Source organism: Drosophila teissieri, chromosome 3R, assembly GCF_016746235.2.
Source record: "Drosophila teissieri strain GT53w chromosome 3R, Prin_Dtei_1.1, whole genome shotgun sequence".
Classification (NCBI taxonomy): domain Eukaryota; kingdom Metazoa; phylum Arthropoda; class Insecta; order Diptera; family Drosophilidae; genus Drosophila; species Drosophila teissieri.
Window position 1 is genome coordinate 7,706,299 of NC_053032.1, and position 18,661 is coordinate 7,724,959.

General features: G+C 41.9%; 2 protein-coding genes across 2 annotated transcripts in view; both read left to right on the forward strand.

The window, feature by feature from the left end:
• LOC122622206 (insulin-like receptor) overlaps positions 1–5,574 on the forward strand; it is a 49,493-nt gene extending 43,919 nt beyond the window's left edge. Inside the window, exon 13 of the mRNA XM_043800468.1 lies at positions 39–5,574. Within this exon, the coding sequence (XP_043656403.1) occupies positions 39–2,570 (2,532 nt within the window). The 3' untranslated portion in view covers positions 2,571–5,574. The remainder of the gene's footprint in view (positions 1–38) is intronic.
• Positions 5,575–7,033: 1,459 nt separating this feature from the next.
• Positions 7,034–9,038, forward strand: LOC122621337 (cilia- and flagella-associated protein 161). Its single transcript, XM_043799171.1, has 4 exons — positions 7,034–7,232; positions 7,494–8,012; positions 8,071–8,172; positions 8,692–9,038. Exons 1-4 carry the CDS (start codon positions 7,176–7,178, stop codon positions 8,857–8,859), a joined length of 846 nt encoding a protein of 281 aa, XP_043655106.1. The 5' UTR covers positions 7,034–7,175; the 3' UTR covers positions 8,860–9,038.
• The last annotated feature ends 9,623 nt before the right edge of the window (positions 9,039–18,661 follow it).

Here is an 18,661-nt window from a genome sequence, read left to right on the forward strand (position 1 = left end):
ATTTTAAAAAATTGTTGTTTTTATTGTTTATCAAACAGCCTCCGCCGAGCTACGCTAAGGTCTTCTTCTGGCTACTGGGAATCGGCCTTTCGGTGCTGATTGTATCCCTGTTCGGATATGTCTGTTACCTGCATAAGAGGAAGGTTCCCTCTAATGACCTCCATATGAACACAGAAGTGAATCCGTTCTATGCGAGCATGCAGTACATCCCAGACGATTGGGAAGTACTGAGAGAGAACATCATCCAGTTGTCTCCCCTAGGCCAGGGATCCTTTGGCATGGTCTATGAGGGAATCCTGAAATCCTTTCCACCCAGTGGCTTGGATCGCGAGTGCGCCATCAAGACGGTCAACGAAAATGCTACTGATCGCGAGCGAACTAATTTCCTAAGCGAGGCGAGTGTTATGAAGGAGTTCGATACGTATCATGTTGTTAGACTGCTCGGAGTATGCTCCAGGGGCCAGCCGGCTCTGGTGGTCATGGAGCTTATGAAGAAGGGTGACCTTAAGTCGTATTTGCGTGCCCATCGTCCGGAGGAGCGGGATGAGGCCATGATAGCATATCTTAATCGCATCGGAGTGACTGGCAATGTGCAGCCTCCCACTTATGGAAGGATCTACCAGATGGCCATTGAGATTGCGGATGGCATGGCATATTTGGCCGCCAAGAAGTTCGTCCATCGTGATCTTGCAGCTCGCAATTGTATGGTAGCTGATGATTTGACGGTGAAGATCGGTGACTTTGGCATGACTCGCGATATCTATGAAACGGATTACTATCGGAAGGGAACCAAGGGGCTGCTGCCAGTTCGCTGGATGCCACCAGAGAGCTTGCGAGATGGTGTTTACTCTAGTGCCAGTGATGTATTCAGCTTTGGAGTGGTTCTCTGGGAAATGGCCACCTTAGCGGCTCAGCCATACCAAGGTCTTTCCAACGAGCAAGTCCTGCGTTACGTCATCGATGGCGGAGTTATGGAGAGGCCGGAAAATTGCCCAGATTTTCTGCATAAACTAATGCAAAGGTGCTGGCATCATAGGTCTTCGGCCAGACCAAGTTTTCTAGATATCATAGCGTATCTCGAACCACAATGTCCCAATTCGAAATTTAAGGATGTATCCTTTTATCATTCAGAGGCGGGTCTGCAGCATCGGGAAAAGGAGCGCAAGGAGCGCAATCAGTTAGATGCATTTGCGGCAGTCCCCTTGGACCAGGATCTGCAGGACCGGGAACAGCAGGAGGATGCCACCACACCGTTGCGAATGGGTGATTATCAGCCGAACTCGTCCTTAGACCAACCGCCCGAGAGCCCCATCGCCATGGTTGATGATCAGGGTACTCACTTGCCATTTAGTCTGCCGTCGGGATTCATTGCGAGCAGTACTCCTGATGGGCAAACTGCAATGCCAACTGCATTCCACAATATTCCAGCAGCGCAAGGTGATATTTCGGCGGCATACGTTCTCCCTGATACAGACGCTTTGGATGGCGACAGGGGATATGAGATCTACGATCCTAGTCCGAAATGCGCGGAGCTGCCAACGAGCAGAAGTGGCAGTACTGGAGGCGGTGGAAAACTTAGCGGAGAACAACATTTGCTACCAAGAAGGGGTCGGCAGCCTGCCATCATGAGCAGCTCGATGCCAGATGATGTCATAGGTGGATCTTCACTGCAACCCTCAACGGCATCAGCAGCTAGCTCTAATGCCAGTTCTCACACTGGACGTCAAAGTCTGAAGAAAACAGTGGCGGATACGGTTCGCAATAAGGCCAATTTTATTAACCGCCACCTATTTAACCACAAGCGAACGGGCAGCAATACCAGCCACAAGAGCAATGCCTCCAATGCTCCGAGTACCAGCAGTAACACCAACTTGACAAGTCACCCGGTGGCCATGGGTAATCTTGGAACTATCGAAAGTGGAGGCAGTGGTTCGGCTGGCAGTTATACTGGCACACCCCGCTTCTACACCCCAACAGCTACGCCTGGTGGAGGTAGCGGTATGGCAATTAGCGACAATCCTAACTATCGACTATTAGACGAATCAATAGCCAGCGAACAGGCGACCATTCTTACCACTAGCAGCCCCAATCCGAACTACGAGATGATGCACCCAGCAGGGAGTCTAGTCAGTCTGGCATATCCGTTCTATATACACAGGAATGAGGCTCCTGTGCAGATGGCGGGTGTGACTGTTAGCCATAATCCGAATTACCAGCCCATGCAGGCACCGTTGAATGCACGCCAAAGCCAAAGTAGCTCCGACGAGGACAACGAGCAGGAGAAGGACGACGAGGACGAGGATGACGACGTGGACGACGAGCATGTGGAGCACATCAAGATGGAGCGGATGCCATTGAGTCGGCCCAGGCAAAGAGCGTTGCCCAGCAAGACACAGCCGCCTCGCAGTCGAAGCGTCAGCCAAACGAGAAAATCTCCTACGAATCCCAACTCCGGAGTCGGAGCCACAGGAGCCGGAAACCGATCCAACTTGCTAAAAGAGAACTGGCTGCGGCCGGCGAGTACGCCAAGGCCCCCACCTCCAAATGGATTCATCGGAAGGGAGGCGTAATCGTTAAGTCCCGTATTTCAGTAGAAACACATGTAAATATATGAGAAGCAGCATGGACATAGATAGAGTAGCAAGCCATGGCCGCAAGCCAAGCTTCTTTGAATTTGACTCTTCTCTATGCATGCTAACTACGGTGGAGGAGATGTAGGTCCAAAGATATTTGTATTTAAATATGACTGGCTAGCAATCTATTGTAACTTTTTAGCGATGAAGCTTCAAACAAGAAGTTGATTCATTAGTTAACATTTTTCATTATTAGAAAATTAAAAACTTTGTGTCAGTCTTCGTTAAAGATCCCACTTTTCCGTGACTCGAGGACGATGACTCTTCTTGGTGTCGAACCAAAATTGTAAATTTTATATTCATAGAGCTTGTTTGGAATTCTCAATTGGTCTCACTTTTGTCGACGACTATGCCAACGACTATATAGAGTGCAAAAGGAAACGATGGCTTCATTTGCTAAGAACGAGCCAAAAAGATTGCTAACCGCCTCCACGATTCTTTGTTCAAGTCATCGAACCACCCTAACCGCGCATGTATAATACCAATAGTTTTGATTAAGCCTATTTATGTTTACGTATTCGTTTAGTATTTACTCTACATTTTTTGTTTGTTAAAATTAATGCACTAGAGCCGTAAACGCAATATAAAACGAGAGCAGAGAATGATAGTGAAAGCAAAAACAGAAAAAAACGAGAAAACAAGAAAACAAATAAAAGCAAAACAAGTCCTACATGCAAATAACAAAAGTACAAAAGCCAACAACCAACCAACCTAAGTACCGTTTAAATAGACATACAAATTCTACCAATTATAACTTATAACTCATACCTACTACGTATATTAATTATGATAATTTTTAGTACCTACCAAATCGCTTAGAGCAACGCGAGAGTAAGTGAAAGCCCCAGCAAAAACAGAAATAGATGAACTCTAAAACAGCAAACAAGCAATACAAAAACAAAACAGCAACTGTCTTCACTGAGTTAGCTAGCAATAGTTATAATTATCGATACACCTAAACTACACGGAACTAGGTTTAAATGTTACTCAGCTAATTTTACATGCATGTCGCCTTGCAGGTATAGTGCGTTTTACCCCTGATTTTTATTTATATTTACACCTACATTTATGTTAAGCAATTGGTAAGCATTGCTTGATTGTTCATACTTCACTTACAATATCTTATATTTTTTATTGCGTAATTATAGTATTTATTGATTAACTTCCGAAAGTTTGCTCTGCTCTAGGAGTACCACTTTCAAACTTGGTTCATCACTTTCAAGTGAGAGCAGGGCACAGTAGGAAGTGCATGCGGAAAAACTTTTGTTAAATATTTTTTTCTAAATCAATTTTTTGGAAGCCAAGCTTCGGAAAAGGAGTTTAAGAGAAAAGGAACCCATAACGTAATTTCAAACTGAGAGCTTAACTAACTAATGCATCATGAATATTGTATACAATCTGCTGTCGTTTTTATACAACACTCGTTATATACAAAAAAAAGAGCATTTTATGTACTAACTATAGATGAAAGCAACACTTAACGAAACAGACAAAATCCATAGACTCATAAACAACATTTTTCACTAGACCTAAATATTCTGCCATATGCCCCTTCAACTCAAATATGAACAAGAAACCGGACGGATTTTGTTTTTCTATAATTTAATTATTCAACAATAGCTCATAGTCGAAACAATAGACAAATTATTTACCATTTATATATACACATAATTAAGAACTGAACGTGATATGTTTGCTGAGTGTACTATCCTGACAGTTCTCCGATTTCTAGCAGAGAAACGGATCCCAAAGTTCAATCCAATCCAATCCAAACCAACCCAACCCAACTACAAAGCACACAACATTCTTTTGAAAATCCAAAGTAAGCAATAACCCACTTTAGCAACAGCAACAACATTTACATTATCGACAACAACTGCAACAAATGGAATTTTTAAACGAAAAACAACTACAACAAAAGTATTCGATATTTGCCTTCGCTCTTTATATTATTATATATTTAACTATACAAACACATATATTTAATGACTAAATTAAAGCAAAGCAAAGAAAAGCAACAACAAAAACAAACAAAAACAAACAAAAACACGCATGTGTTATGTGTTTTGTTTTTATTTTATAGATGCAAAGCGAAAACAAGGAAACTAAATATTTAAATGAATTATACAAATTACTTAGATTGTAGTCATTGTAAGGAGGAGACAATGAATCGAGAGATAGGTAGGAAACCTTGAACTAATTTTAGTATATGAATTAAATACAAAAACAACTAGTGCTAATTATATAAACAAAACTGGGAAGCAAGCGATATTTACACTGAAAACTGAAGTAAAATCTACAAAAAAAAACAAACAAAACAAAACGAAACGAAAAAAAAAACAAAACAATTATATTAATTTAACAATGTAATACGCTATATGCATAACGAAACAATAGATATTCTACACAAACACACATGCACACAGACACCCATACACACATTTACATATATTACACACATACACACTAAAAAGACTGAAAGATATAGTTCCTTTTGTTTTTATGTACATAAAAAATGTGAAAAGAAAAAAGAGAAATTCTAACGAAAATTGTAAACTTAAATCGATGGAAATAAAAGGTGGGAAAACGTAAAAACAATTAATGGAATTATACATTTAACGAGTAAATTAAAATAAAACAACAAAGCAGCAGAAAAGCAGAAAGCGCTGTGCGGCGTCACGTAACATGTATATTTAGTAGTCGAATTAACTAAATTGTTGTAACATAAAGTGGAATCATGAACGCTTTCGCGACAACGCCAAATATCAACTACTTATATAGCGATATATATTCAGGAAAGTTTGGCTTTGAGTCGCCGCTGCTTCTTGCTGTTTTAATGTATATACACGCGAACATCTATTTAAATAAACTGTACCATTTAAACAAATTATTGTCAACTAAATACACATAAACATTGTAAACACAACAGAAAAGGATAAAAATTAAAAGCTTCAATATTTTTATTATTTCTAATTAAAGCTAATTGTAAAAGTAATGCTAAGTTAATTGTTTCCTGTTTGTTTAAGCAAAAAAAAACAACTTATAATAAAAGGATATACAAATAAAATTCAATACTACAAGTAACAACCACTGGATCACTTATTTGAAAACAAACAATGCTTGCATTTTCAGGATCATTAACTGTTATTTAAAGCAAAATATGTAAATTTAAGAGACTATCAGATACTCCTTACTCAGGTGAAGGGAGTGGTACGATACTTCAAAATTTAGGTATATATATTAAATAAAGAAATAGTAAAATAAAACAAGAGATAACGCTATAGTCGAGTTCCCCGACTATCTGATACCCGTTACTCAGCTATTGAAAGTGCGAAGAGAAATTTTAACACTGACCGTTTTTGCCGGTTTGTGGGCGTTAGAGTGGGCGTGGAAAAATGTTGTTATGCAGATCGATAAAAATTTACAAAATTAATAAAAAAAATGAAAGCATATAAAACACGACGACAGTGTTTTCTCTTTTTTATATAATTTCCTTAAATTAAAAATATCCGAGACTTAGAGTTTTGCTACATTTTTAAACTCGAACTCTTATTTAGAAGACGTTATTGAATATAATAGCTGTTGTCCAGGTAGGACAATTGACATTGATCAAATGCCATGTGTAGTTGACCCCAAAAAGTTCTTAAAAGTTTCCCACTAACCTTCAGCAGATCCAAGTGATTGACTGTCTAATTAGCAAGTACTTTCCTTTAGTTTCACATCTCTGGGGTGTCGGGCCAATCGAGAAGGAATCTCAATGTTTTGGGGATGAGCTGGCTGAACTAGCCATTCAGCAGGGGAACTGACAAATAATCTAATTAGACGCCAGTGCGATGAGTTTCCACTGTCAAAAGATGAATGCGGGTAATTTCAGAGCCCGGCGGAAACTACTAGAAACGCGAGCCACTGGTTTGGAGATGCCGGTGCCGAGAGGGATGGCGACATTGTGTCAAGATGTCAAGGGGAAAGGTAATAAATTGTGGGCTCCAAGTCGCCGGCTCCTCAGCAGCTGGTGGAAAAGCGGTCCAAAGATACCCGCGGCATTTTCAGTTTCCGCAGCGGCATTTTTCAATATAAGCGGGAATTCCTCAGAGAACGCCTGATGACATGCGCACTCTCGGCCCGTCCCGACATGTAATTAGTTGGATACTTCATTAACCACAGTCGACAATCAACAAATGAGTAATTAACTTGCGCCCGGGACTCGCTTCTCGCCGGCTCTGTGTGCAGTTAATATTTCATAATTGAGCAATTTATTTTCGCCTCTTTGACAGGATCAAAGATGAAGCCGCCTCCAAAGCGCCGCATGCAAATTTTATGCTCGGTTAGTCGTCGGTGGGTGAGGCTTTGTGTGTGGCTCTCGGGGCAGAAAACTATCTTTGATCTTTTGAGGGAACACATCGAAGTAGGTGGTTGCCGGGCTGTCACTAGGAAACCACAGCACACGACACGACAAGGAAACACCACCTGCGATAGTGGACTGATTAGGTAACTGGATATGAAGTGACCAGAGCTCCCAATATCTGAAATAACTACAGAGCTATGTATGGTCCTGGGGTGAAAGTGGGAAACTGGCTGGAAACTGCTTTGTCGGAGGAGGTGAGCATTCGTGGTTTTAATAGTTTACAAAAGAGCATATTTGTTTATGGTTTGATGAGGGGAAACACGATGCACGAGGATCGATATATTCCTAGCTAATGACTATGGGCTTGCCGAGCCCATCTTTCTGTAGTATCAAAAACTTGACCAATACATTTCTTGAAATCCCCTCGTGATCGCTATATTCTAGCATCTCGAAAACTGGTTTGCCATTTGTATGAATCCTTCGACTAGTAATATAAATGGTGTCCTTATGCTCAGATGCGTGTGAGTGAAATGAAGAAGCGGCGGGAGAGCGGTAACCTGTTGCTGGACAGAACCCGCGGCGTCTACGACCGCTTCTACCAGGGAACAGTGCTGGGTCCTCCGCAGGATGTTCTGGCCTTCGGAGTGGTGGTGCAGATCCGGCCCGTGAATATCAGTGTCTGCCGCCAGCAGGTTGCAGATCAGAACCTGGTGCTGTCGGTGGTAATTACCCAGGAGGGACTTCATCGCAACTGCAACACCATCAACGAGATGTGCGATCTCACGGTGGCTCCTTCGCCACATCCCGCATTGCGCAACAGCTTCAAGATCGTCAGTCCGAACGAGGATGACCGTTCCGGTCAGTATCTGGCTTATGGCGAAAAGTTCCGCCTGCAAGCCCTGGAGCCCGCTGATGAGCCCATGTATGTTTTCAGCGGACCCAAGAGGCTGAACCTCTCGCTCCCCGTGGACAAGGCGTTCTTCACCACGAAAAACGGCGAGGTTACACTTCCTCTCGGCTTAGTATCCCATAAGGTTGGCGCACCCTTTAGTCTTTTAGTCATTAATGCGACGTCTTTTGCATATCACACAGAACTGTGGCCCTTCTGCCCGAGTGCCCACTTCGCACACTCACTTTTTCTGCGCCCACAAGGATCCCGATCTTCGATTCGAAAACGAAGGCAAAACCATACCCGTAAGTTATTTTAATTTTGTTCGTATTGCCGTAACTTGTAGATAGAATGGGTATGCTAGGTTTGTTGTGTAACATGTGCAACATATATATATTCTTTTTCAGGATTACTAGCCGAGTCGATCCAGAAATGTCCGTCCGACCATCCGTCCTTCCGCTTGTCCATCTGTACGTCTGTCTGTAAAAACGTGTAGATCCCGGAAACTACAAGAACTATAAGATTGAAATTAGGCTTCCACCCTCTAGGAACGCCGATATGGTGAAAGTTTGCCTCAATATATAGTCACGCGGTCTAAAATATTTCTGCCACGCCCACAATATACTAAAAGCTGTCACTGCCATAAATTTAAAAGTGTTTAGACTTGTTTTTGTTAATTAATTTTTTTTCTTTGCTAATTTCTATCTATATTTAAAGCAAATAGACATTTCTCCTTCACACTCTCACTAGCTGGGCAACGGGTATATTTTGTCGAGGAACTCGGTCCCAATATTATAGTAAAGTGGCCCTTATTTATATTTTAGGTACACAATCCGCTGATCATTGTTCACGCGGTGACCAATCGAAATTTGGCTGTGGAGAATGTTTTGGCCAACACCTTGTTTGGCCCTGAGTTCCAGGTGTCCGTGCAGACGTACAAGAATGTTTACAAGCGCGAGACCTGGAAAAACCTGTGGAAGTTCACGTATTGATAGCGCTCTTCCCTCGTGCCAGCTTATTTTCTGGCTTTTGTATGTCATATTATTCAGTTTGGTTATGGCTCGTACCTGCTGTGGCATCCAAACGACCCAATCAAATGAGCTGTTGCGAGTTTGCCTGTTTGTTCAGCATGTCAAAATAAAAGACTAGACGAGGAGCCGTCGTAAATTCAGTTTGATTGTAGTGCTATGCCAAGAATCCCGGGTGGAAATTTATGTCCCCTCGCAAGTTTCTAGCCGGCCAACGAGGCGTGTGAGTGATTTGTTGCGGGGCAACGCTGGGGAAATGTCAGGAGTTGCGCCACTTTATGCTTGTGATAAATTAATTAAAATTAGACAATAACTACGACGGGAAGAGGCTAATGAGCTGGAGACGATCGACAAGGGCAGCATCTTCTCCGTCGCCCATCTGCAAGCAGATCTTGTAGAACATGTCAGCGCAACAAATTTCAATTAGTTCGCGCTTCACTTATTCGACGGCAGCAGAGCAGTCATAAAAAGAAAGTGCCGCCCCCAGACGGAGTTGGGAATTGGATGGAGCACATGGTAAAATGTACTGGAAAAAATCCTAATTCAATAGCTATCACTGACATCCAACAAGGGGGACTGGGATTCCGCTGAAAAGTTTCGAGGTTGGAAGCCAGCCACTATAAAGGTGCTTAAAAGTAATAAGTAAAAACCACACAGTCCAAAGACATCCTAAAAGTAGGATTTGTCTTTGTTTCCGTGGTTTTCGAACTAATTTTTATTTCCCGTGCACCATAATTAATTTGAGTAACTAAATTCGACGCACCATCTATTACTGCGAAGCCCCGATTGGGATTTTAATTGGCCGCTGAATCGCCACCCAGAACAACTTTAGTGCCAGGGCCAGGCCTTGGGGAACATGGCTAAGTAAAGAGCTGCAAATGAAGTCAAAGGTCCCCGAGACCGAGTTATTTTCGGCAGTTCGCTCCGATTACATGTTTTCTGTCATAGATTAGCCGCGGACCGCCTTCAGTCGCCGCGAGCACACAATTTCACACTCCCCCGACTTTATTATATTCCGGCATCTGTTGCAGTCAGAGGAGTATCTCGGGGTGTCTCGGAGTATCTCGGAGTATCTCGGGTATTTCGAGTATCTCGAGTGACAAAGTGGTTCGAGGGGAGTATCGTTTTCGGATTCTGGGTGTGTTCGTCGGGCTAAACTGCACATTACTTATGCAGGATGATTTACTGGGACGCGTGACAGATTTACAAGTTGCATTCACTGCATTAATTCATCATAAATACTTTGTGGGGCCGCAATTTGTGCGGTTTGCCGCGAATGGATGAAAAATCTCAAATAGAGGCTTCAATAGCGGAATCTTCACACCTTCGGGTGGCCTGTCAGGTTGAGGAAACAATTACCGAATGCCATTTCCTGCCTCTGGTCATGCCTCTAATTGCACTTGATGTGTATTTATAAAACTTTATTCATTTGCAACACATTTTCGCCGTTTTTTGTCCGTCTGGCCGGGTAATTTTTACAAGGCGCTGACAAAAATACTGCTTGCAGGCGTCTCGTGTGTAACTGAATGTCGGCGGCTAAAATAATTTACACATCTAATTGGGATACTGGTGAATATAATGCTTTTATGACTCTTTAATGCATCCTCTAAATACTGCATTATAACCAGTTTAATCATTTGGCTGCACCGCAAAATTAGCTAGCCTAATATTTTGCTGCCATGGGTCTCCTCATCGCGTACACGTTCCCAGCAATGCATTATAAAAATGTCACTCACTGCCAACTGAGCACACTCAAAATACAATAAAAGAAGAAAATGTATTTTGAATATATTGCGTTATAAAACATAGCATCATTTGGCCCTTACGGCGACCGAAAAACAAACAGCCCGAAAAGACATTGTATTTGCTGTGTGTTCTCGCATTTTTATGTGCTATGAAATTAATTTACGATTACGACAATTTAAATTTTTAAAATCCCACTAAAAGTATGCCAACAAAGCCCTCGAAAGTGTTAAAAAGCAGACAGAAATGCAAAGAGGAAGCAGCCACAAATGTTGCCCGGATATTATGTGTATTGGGGGCTGTGGGTCCTGAGAAAAGGGGGCTCTGGGTCCATTGTGTCGCTGTTCAATACCAAAGTGTTGAGTTGAGTTTATGCTTCATATTTTGTCTGAAGTCATTTAATTTCTATAAACAGACAGCTTGCAGGGCTTGTAGCAACCCGCCCGGGATGAAGATGATGATGTGGCACTGACGTTTATGTGGCATTCACGGAGGCGGAACTCGTTCACGGCTTATTTGGCAGCTCTTTTGAGTCTATTGCGTTTATTGATGTCGCTGCTGCCAACAACAAGTTTTAAGTGGCTGTTACTTTATGAGCTTATTAAAGAGGAAGTGCTGGTGGTGCACCCGAATTTATTGGCCTAAAAAACGGAGCCATAAAATTGTATATCGGAAGGAGCTCAGGTGTGGCGACTGACAAGACTTTCCACTCAGGGCTATGCATACGATTTATTTGGTCTTTAATTTTGGAACAGAAAGAGTTCCCTTTCCCTGCTTTCTTGATTACATCGCATCAAAACTATTCACACAATTGGAAGACTAATCAAGCATGTACTCTCGCATTCGCATCCATTTCGGGGATTTGGCCAGTGTCTGATTTGAAAATTATTTATTTATGGCAATCAGCAGCAGAGGAGCACGAATGGAATTTGTGTTTCATTTCTCTTAATACAGCTCGTCAAATAAACAAATCATGGTGTTAAGGCAAATGATGGATTGACATCAGCTCGCACACATGAGTGTTTGTGCACTCAGCCAGTAGCCAGCAAGCCAAACATGGCCAACAGAAAATCCGAGGAACTGGAACTGGCCAAGCGGCAACAATGGGGAAATGTACAGTGGATTCAACTCTTTACATTTTGAGAAATTACAGTATCAGCAAAAAATTCCTGCTATTCAACTTAACTAATTTATAAAAGACATCAGGGCAATTATTAGTTTAAATTATCAAAAAAATATGGTAAGCTTACAGATTTATATGGACATATCCATATAAAGAAAGAATGGAATTGAATTTTTAAAAATGGATGAATAGATCTTACTAATTTTATGATGAGCATCATTATTAGTTGTAGATCACCGAAGTAATATTAAATTAAAAATTAATGTCAAGCTATGTGCTTCACATGCATATTGACTCGATTTCGGAAGCTGAAAAGAAAAGAGTGTAAATAAAAATGCTATAAAGAAGAATTGGGTTTTAGCGTTCATAGTGTGCGATGTGTCGATTTTGCAGTAACAGTGGCGGTGGGAAGTTTGGTGGCATATGCCGACTGTTTGTGCTACATCTCCTTTTGTTGCCGCAGTGGCTTTAAAATCTGCCCCCCTCTCGCCGATGCAGGGTACTTTTTTATTTTCAACACTTTTTTGTGCGACCTGACTTGGCACAGAAAGAAAAGAGCGGGGAAAGCACGAAAACATTCATAAAATATGCATTATGCAATCTAAGCTCGTGTGAGCGTTGCTAAATATTTTATGCACATGTATTGTGCCACACACAAGCGCACAAAACACGCCAAACAGCTGTGTGCGGATGGCCGTATTGTGTAGTTTATGATTTTGTTTTTCCCCTGAATTTATTCATAATCATTAATATATCGCCCGCCACAAAGGCAAATATCGAAATTAACAGATTCCTGCACGTCGAAAAAATTCCACGCCTCACCGAAGACAAATGGCTGGAGCCGGGCAGCTAAGAGTCGAAAATCCGAAATAATAAAAACATTAAGGTCATAATAAATACAGTTTTAAATCACATGTGCCGTTTAACACATTGAGCCGAGCGTTTGCTTTTCATTTTTAATGTGCTTTCCGTTGGACTGCGCATAAATTTCAACTTAAATTGCGCGCGCAGGCCAAAAAACCAGAGGCTGACCCCTTTTCCCCTTTCATTTTGATGGAAAGGAATCGCCGCCCACTTAACGCCCTGGGTGGCAGCTATCTCTCTCTCAGCTCGTCCCGTCTCGCTCCCGCCTCAAATTGGAATCTTGGCAATTAGCATGTGTGTGCGTGGATTTAGTGGCCGATTCGCCTGGTTTAATTTGATTTGCCCAAGACTTTCATTTCGGCATTTCGAAACTATTAAATTATGGCCAAAAAGTCGTTGCTCTTTGATCTGGCTGCCAAATGTCTTTGGGATCCCAAGCCTCCGGGGCATCGGGCTGCCTTCATATACGCACTTTAAGGTGCATATATCTTTATTACTGCTCGACCATTCGCCTTCTTTGTTCTGGCGCGGTTTCATTTACGGCCTTTTAATGAGAATTATGTGACTTTAATTTATGCCTCAATTTCGCGCATATTAAAATCTTTATTTTGCGCTCTGAGATTGTATGTTTCCGAATTTCCACTGCTCAGTTATTTCGCTTTTTTATTATTGTAAATAATTTGTTATAGCCCAATTCAACTTATAGAAATATAAAATACTATGTCTTGCTCCATTCAAAATTATTATTATGTATGAGTTTAATAATTTTTCGGTTTTTAGTCCGATCTCCTGTCCGCTAAATTATATTGTAATGTCTCAACAAAACTATGTATGTTCAGTACATTTTCTTACTATATATTCCTAGTAATGTATGTATATATAATAACTTCATAACCAAGCAAGACTATTTTTCTATATACATATGTATATTATTCTGTCTAAAATCTATACCAATTCTTTTTATTTCTATCTCGTGCTGGAGTCGTAGCAATTTATTCTTCAATTATTTCTGTAATTGTCCCAGTAGTTCGAAGCGACAACATGTAATTGTTGCTGGTAATGACTGCAGCTTTGAAACTATTTAAATGGCCTGGCCAAGTGCCTCATGCGGACATATTGTCCTGCACACAGAATTAATATCCTCCCATCCTGCTGGAAAACACGAACCTGCTCCAAGGGAAAGGACTTTTCCTGTCCCCGGATGAAGTCTTCTAAAAACACAGAAAGAACGTGGGCTAAGGTACTTGTTTAATCAAAAATGTGGCATGACTGCTAAGAATACATAGAAGGGCTTAAAATTATAAGCTTATAAAAAAAATGTTTGACCATTGTTTTTAAGTATACTTAAATTAATATTAAAATGATTTATTAAAACAAATATGGAGCATTTATAAAATAATATATAACGAATAAACATTTTTAAAATCGTATGTCACTATTTTTTGTAGGTTCCTTTTTGAAACTTTTACATCCGAATTTAAAAAATGATTAATTTCGAATAATTATTGCTATTATTATTAATTCATCAAGTTACATTTTCCTCTAACATTGGGGCATACTAATGCAACTCCCTTTTTTTCCGTGTGGGAGACCCATCCTTCGTCCTTTTGGTGTCACACGCACACATACAGTGCCGTTTGGAAATCCACAGCGAGTACAGCAGACTTAATATCTAAAGCAATTTACAGTTATGAAAATAAGAGACACATCCGCAAAACGACAAGCACAGTGCGGCACCGCACGGCAACAGCAACAGCAACAGCAACAGCCACAGCAACAAAACCAACAGCAACAAGGAGCCGCGCAAAGGACGAAGGACGAGGGACGAGGGAGGGCAAGAAACTTCTGCTAACGAAGTAAGTACCCTGGAGGACACTTAAGCGCGCGACCCCGGCCCAACTGGCGTCGAGCGTCATAATGTCGCCAACATTTTCCGAAATTACACACAAATGACAAAATAAAAGGTGCAAAAAGTCTGCAAAACGACCAAACCAAAAGGAGAAAGCCACGCACACTTCCACACTTCCACACAATGCGCTCTCGCGCTCTCTCGCTCTTCGAGTGACTTCCGTTTGGCGGCCATGTTGAAAAGATTTGAGTGCCCACTGATTTCACTCATTGGCTGCAGGTTGAGGGGCGTGGCCTCCAATTGGGTTTCCCTGAGCGGGAGAGCAACTGAAACACTTTACGACAAAATAAGGTTTGTGGCAGTAAAAAATATATATGTACTTGCCTAGAGCGCTTGCGCTATGAGCGGCCAACTTGAGAAAAGTGGGTGGCTGGATGGGTGAGTGGGTGGCAGCGCAAAGTTGCGGCTGGCAAAATGAGGGTTAAATCGCGTGCATAATTTAGCAGTTCATTTCATTCATTTGAGTGCAAGTGCTCAGAGATGTGCGCTGCCTAAATGCCTTTCCGCTGCTCCAGCTCCAGCTCCATCTCCAGCTTCCGTTAGCGTTTTCGTTTTCGTTTCCGTTTCCGCTCTGTCTCTCTTTCTCTGCATATGGGTGTGCGGGTGTGTGTATGGGTGAGCGCTGGCGCAGTATACACCAACGTTTACCGCTACAATGACAAGCATTTATGGCAATTAACACTTTAGCTGTTTATATGCTGATGCCGCTGTTGTGGACACTTAATCGTGTCGGCCATTAGAGACGAGCGAGAAAGAGAGAGAGATAGAGAGAGAAAGATCCTCCCAACAAAGAAGAAAAATCATGCAAATCACGTTTCCCGGGCTTTTCACTTTCCTGATACTTTCTCTAGCGTACCATTTCCGTTTCCGGCTTTGCGTTTAGTACAAATTCAATATCGTGCATAATTAATTTGCAATTAGCACGTTTCTGTTTTTGTTTTCATTCCACCAACCGCCGCCTCGCGCCACCTGGAAATTTTCTAATTACGTGCACAAGCTGAATGCAAACTAGTTTTCCCACTCCATCCGCTTTTCATCCGGCCGATTGCCCGCCGGCATTTCGTGCGGCCGCCCACGTGCTTCGATAGCTCCTGTCCATGTCCGCCGCCCATTGCCCATTGCCGATTCCCCAATGTCCAATGCCCAATGCTCACTTCCATGCCCCTGATGATGGCCTGCGAAATGGGTTGGCATATGAAATGAGCTGCAAATTGATGGAGGAATTAGCGCAGCATATTTAATTCGTACTCGCAGCACCAACAACAACCACGGCGATTGGTCCTTGTTTGCCCATGTGCGGCGGCCAGTGAATGATGATGGGCTAATGGGCTTTTAGGTGCACATTTTTAATGCAGATTAGGCACACATTCGATTAGCTGATGGCAAGGAAAAAATCGCAGCTTAAGCGCCGTTGATTGGATCAATAATTCGTTACCTAATTTAGTGTTCTAATGGTGCTTAAAATTTCGATTTTTGGTTCAGCTTTAAACTTTGATTGTTGCCTTCACAAATATACTTGTGTGACCTTGTGGAAATATGTAATAAGTTGTACATAGTATTTTATTAACAGTATTATGTGAATACCAAGTAAATCATTTATTCTTTCCTATATGTATGCTTACAACCTTTAACCATGATCAGGGAATAAATAAAAAAAAATACTAATTTCAAGAAAAATTCAATTCAAGAATAATATTCAAGAATAATTCGGGAAAACAAGTGATCAAACCAGAGATTATTCTACAGTCGAGTCTAATGGCAATTCAAGAAAGTTGGATACCCTCAAGTAGGAAACCGACTGCTTTCCACGTTGGCCATTAGCGCAACTGAGCTGTGGTTTCATTTATTGCTCATTGACCGCTATTCGGTAGATGTTGGCTGAAAATATATTTACTTCCAAGGAAAAGTATCAACCATGGGCGTGGAAGACCTTTAAATCAAACTTTCATTATTCAGGCCTTAATGGGATCTGCTTGCTTTATATACATTTATAGTATATTCTTTCACAACTAGTGTAACTTTTACACATCAATTAATTAACTTATCTAGATATAATAGCGACTAGTGGTTTGGGGTAGTTTTAAAAACTATTTACAACAAAAAACCCAAATAATTGAGCTCGAATTTCTTCGCCATTAAACTTTCAAATGACCAACCGAAATCCAATCCAATGATTTATTAAATGATATAATTATTTGACGGCCGAATTAGATGAGCTTAGGCAGTCCTGCAGCTGCCGCTTCGCCGCTTCTCGCCCAGTTTGAGAGCTTACCCCGTCTGGCCGACTAATTTATGTATTAACTTTGAACGCTCATTAGTTTAATTAGTCAAACAAATTAACGTGGGGCTTACGGCGAGTGGAGTGCAAACAACAAAATGGCCGAATAAACAGAGCAAGCGGTAAAACTGCGGCGGGTGGAGTGCGCGGGTGGCAGCGGCGGTTGAGCGGAAGTGGAGGCCACCTCCCTCTCACTTCATTAAATATACAAATACAATGGGACAATGGGATAGGGCTTAGGGCAGACGGCTGGAAAAATTGAGGGAAATCCTATAAACAAATTGGCAATAATTTAATTATGGCATAATTATGCAGATGACCGCGCACTTGTGCTTTTAATTGCCTTTTGTCGCGAGGTCAGTGGCTCATATTATCAGCCTATCGATTTTCAGATATTCCCCCTCGATCTGCAAGCCTTTTATTTGCCTTTTAATTAGTTGTAAATCTTGCACAGCCTGTTGAAAGCCAACGGGAAAGCAAACAGAAAAAGGGGCGGGCGGCCGCCATTGCATGCACTATTTATTTTAACAAGAGCTGCTCATTTAATACTTATTTTCACTAATTAAATGGAAGAGTAAGTACATCAGAGAGAGGGAGAGAGAGAGAGAGCGAGAGAGAGGGAAGGCCACATGCGACACCAGGAGCAATTTTCCGCTTTTCCGCAGCGCAAAAAGTTTGATGTCTATGTAAACAGCGGCTTTCGTGTGTGCGTCTGGCGAACTGCCAATTTTGCCGGCCCACTCACACACGCACACACATTCACACACGTGCGATGGGTGCACATATATGTACATATACATATGCACATGCCATAGCGTATTCCGTATACGTCGGCTGTTTGAGCGCACTTAAATAATGAATAATGACGAGACAAGCAATTAAAATAATTTGCGGTTTTACCGTGCGTATGCGCATCATTTAATTTTGCATGTAAAGAGTTAAGCACTTATTACACAGAGAGAAACGGGCCAAGCCGAAGGACGCCCCACGGGCGGGGATGGGCAACTGAGTGCGATAATGCGCTGAGTGCAGAGTGGAGTATATACGAGTATACGAGATCCACGCCATCAATGGGCCAATTAAAATGAGTGCCCGACGCTCTGGTGTTGGTGGCGAGCATCTTAAAACTAATTAAAACGAAAAACGGCATAACAAGCTGCTCATTAAGCATCCGAGTTCCCTTCGCCACCCCAATCTGTGGTTAATTATAGGAGGGAGAAGACGAGCCTTGCTAACGAGCGGCGAAGTAAAGCCAGTCGATATACATACATGTATGTATGTATAGGAGCAGTAGCTAACACCCAACTTTCCAGCGTCGGAGTTCATTAAGCAGCGCCCGGCGTCCATTTAACGATGTCACTTATACGCCCCATTGTCCCCCCGACCAAAAAGGAAACAGGAGTAAAATCCCCAGAGCCGAGTGGCCTATCCCCCATCCACCCATCGACCACCCAACCCGCCCCACTGAAGGCCACTGCTGCGATGCGAATAAACCGCAAATTGGATGCGATATTAAATCGTCTGTGCCAAAGCGCATATAAATTTTTGTTCAATTTTAAAGAATTTTCCGAGAGCGAGCAAGCGCAGGAGAAAGAGAGGAAAAAGCCCGACGAAAGAGAGAGAGCTACTAGTGCGGCTGTCCCCCTCGAACACATTGAGTTTTACATAGGAAGTGTCAAGGAGGGAAGCCACAAGGATGATTTTTTCGTTCTAATCATGAAAGAGAAAGAATAAATAAACCAACTAATTAGAAACATAATTACGGCCACGAAAATATTCAAAAATTCAATTAAGCTGAAGAAAGCACAAAGCATTCATGCATAAATGACTAAGAACAAACCAGGCATGC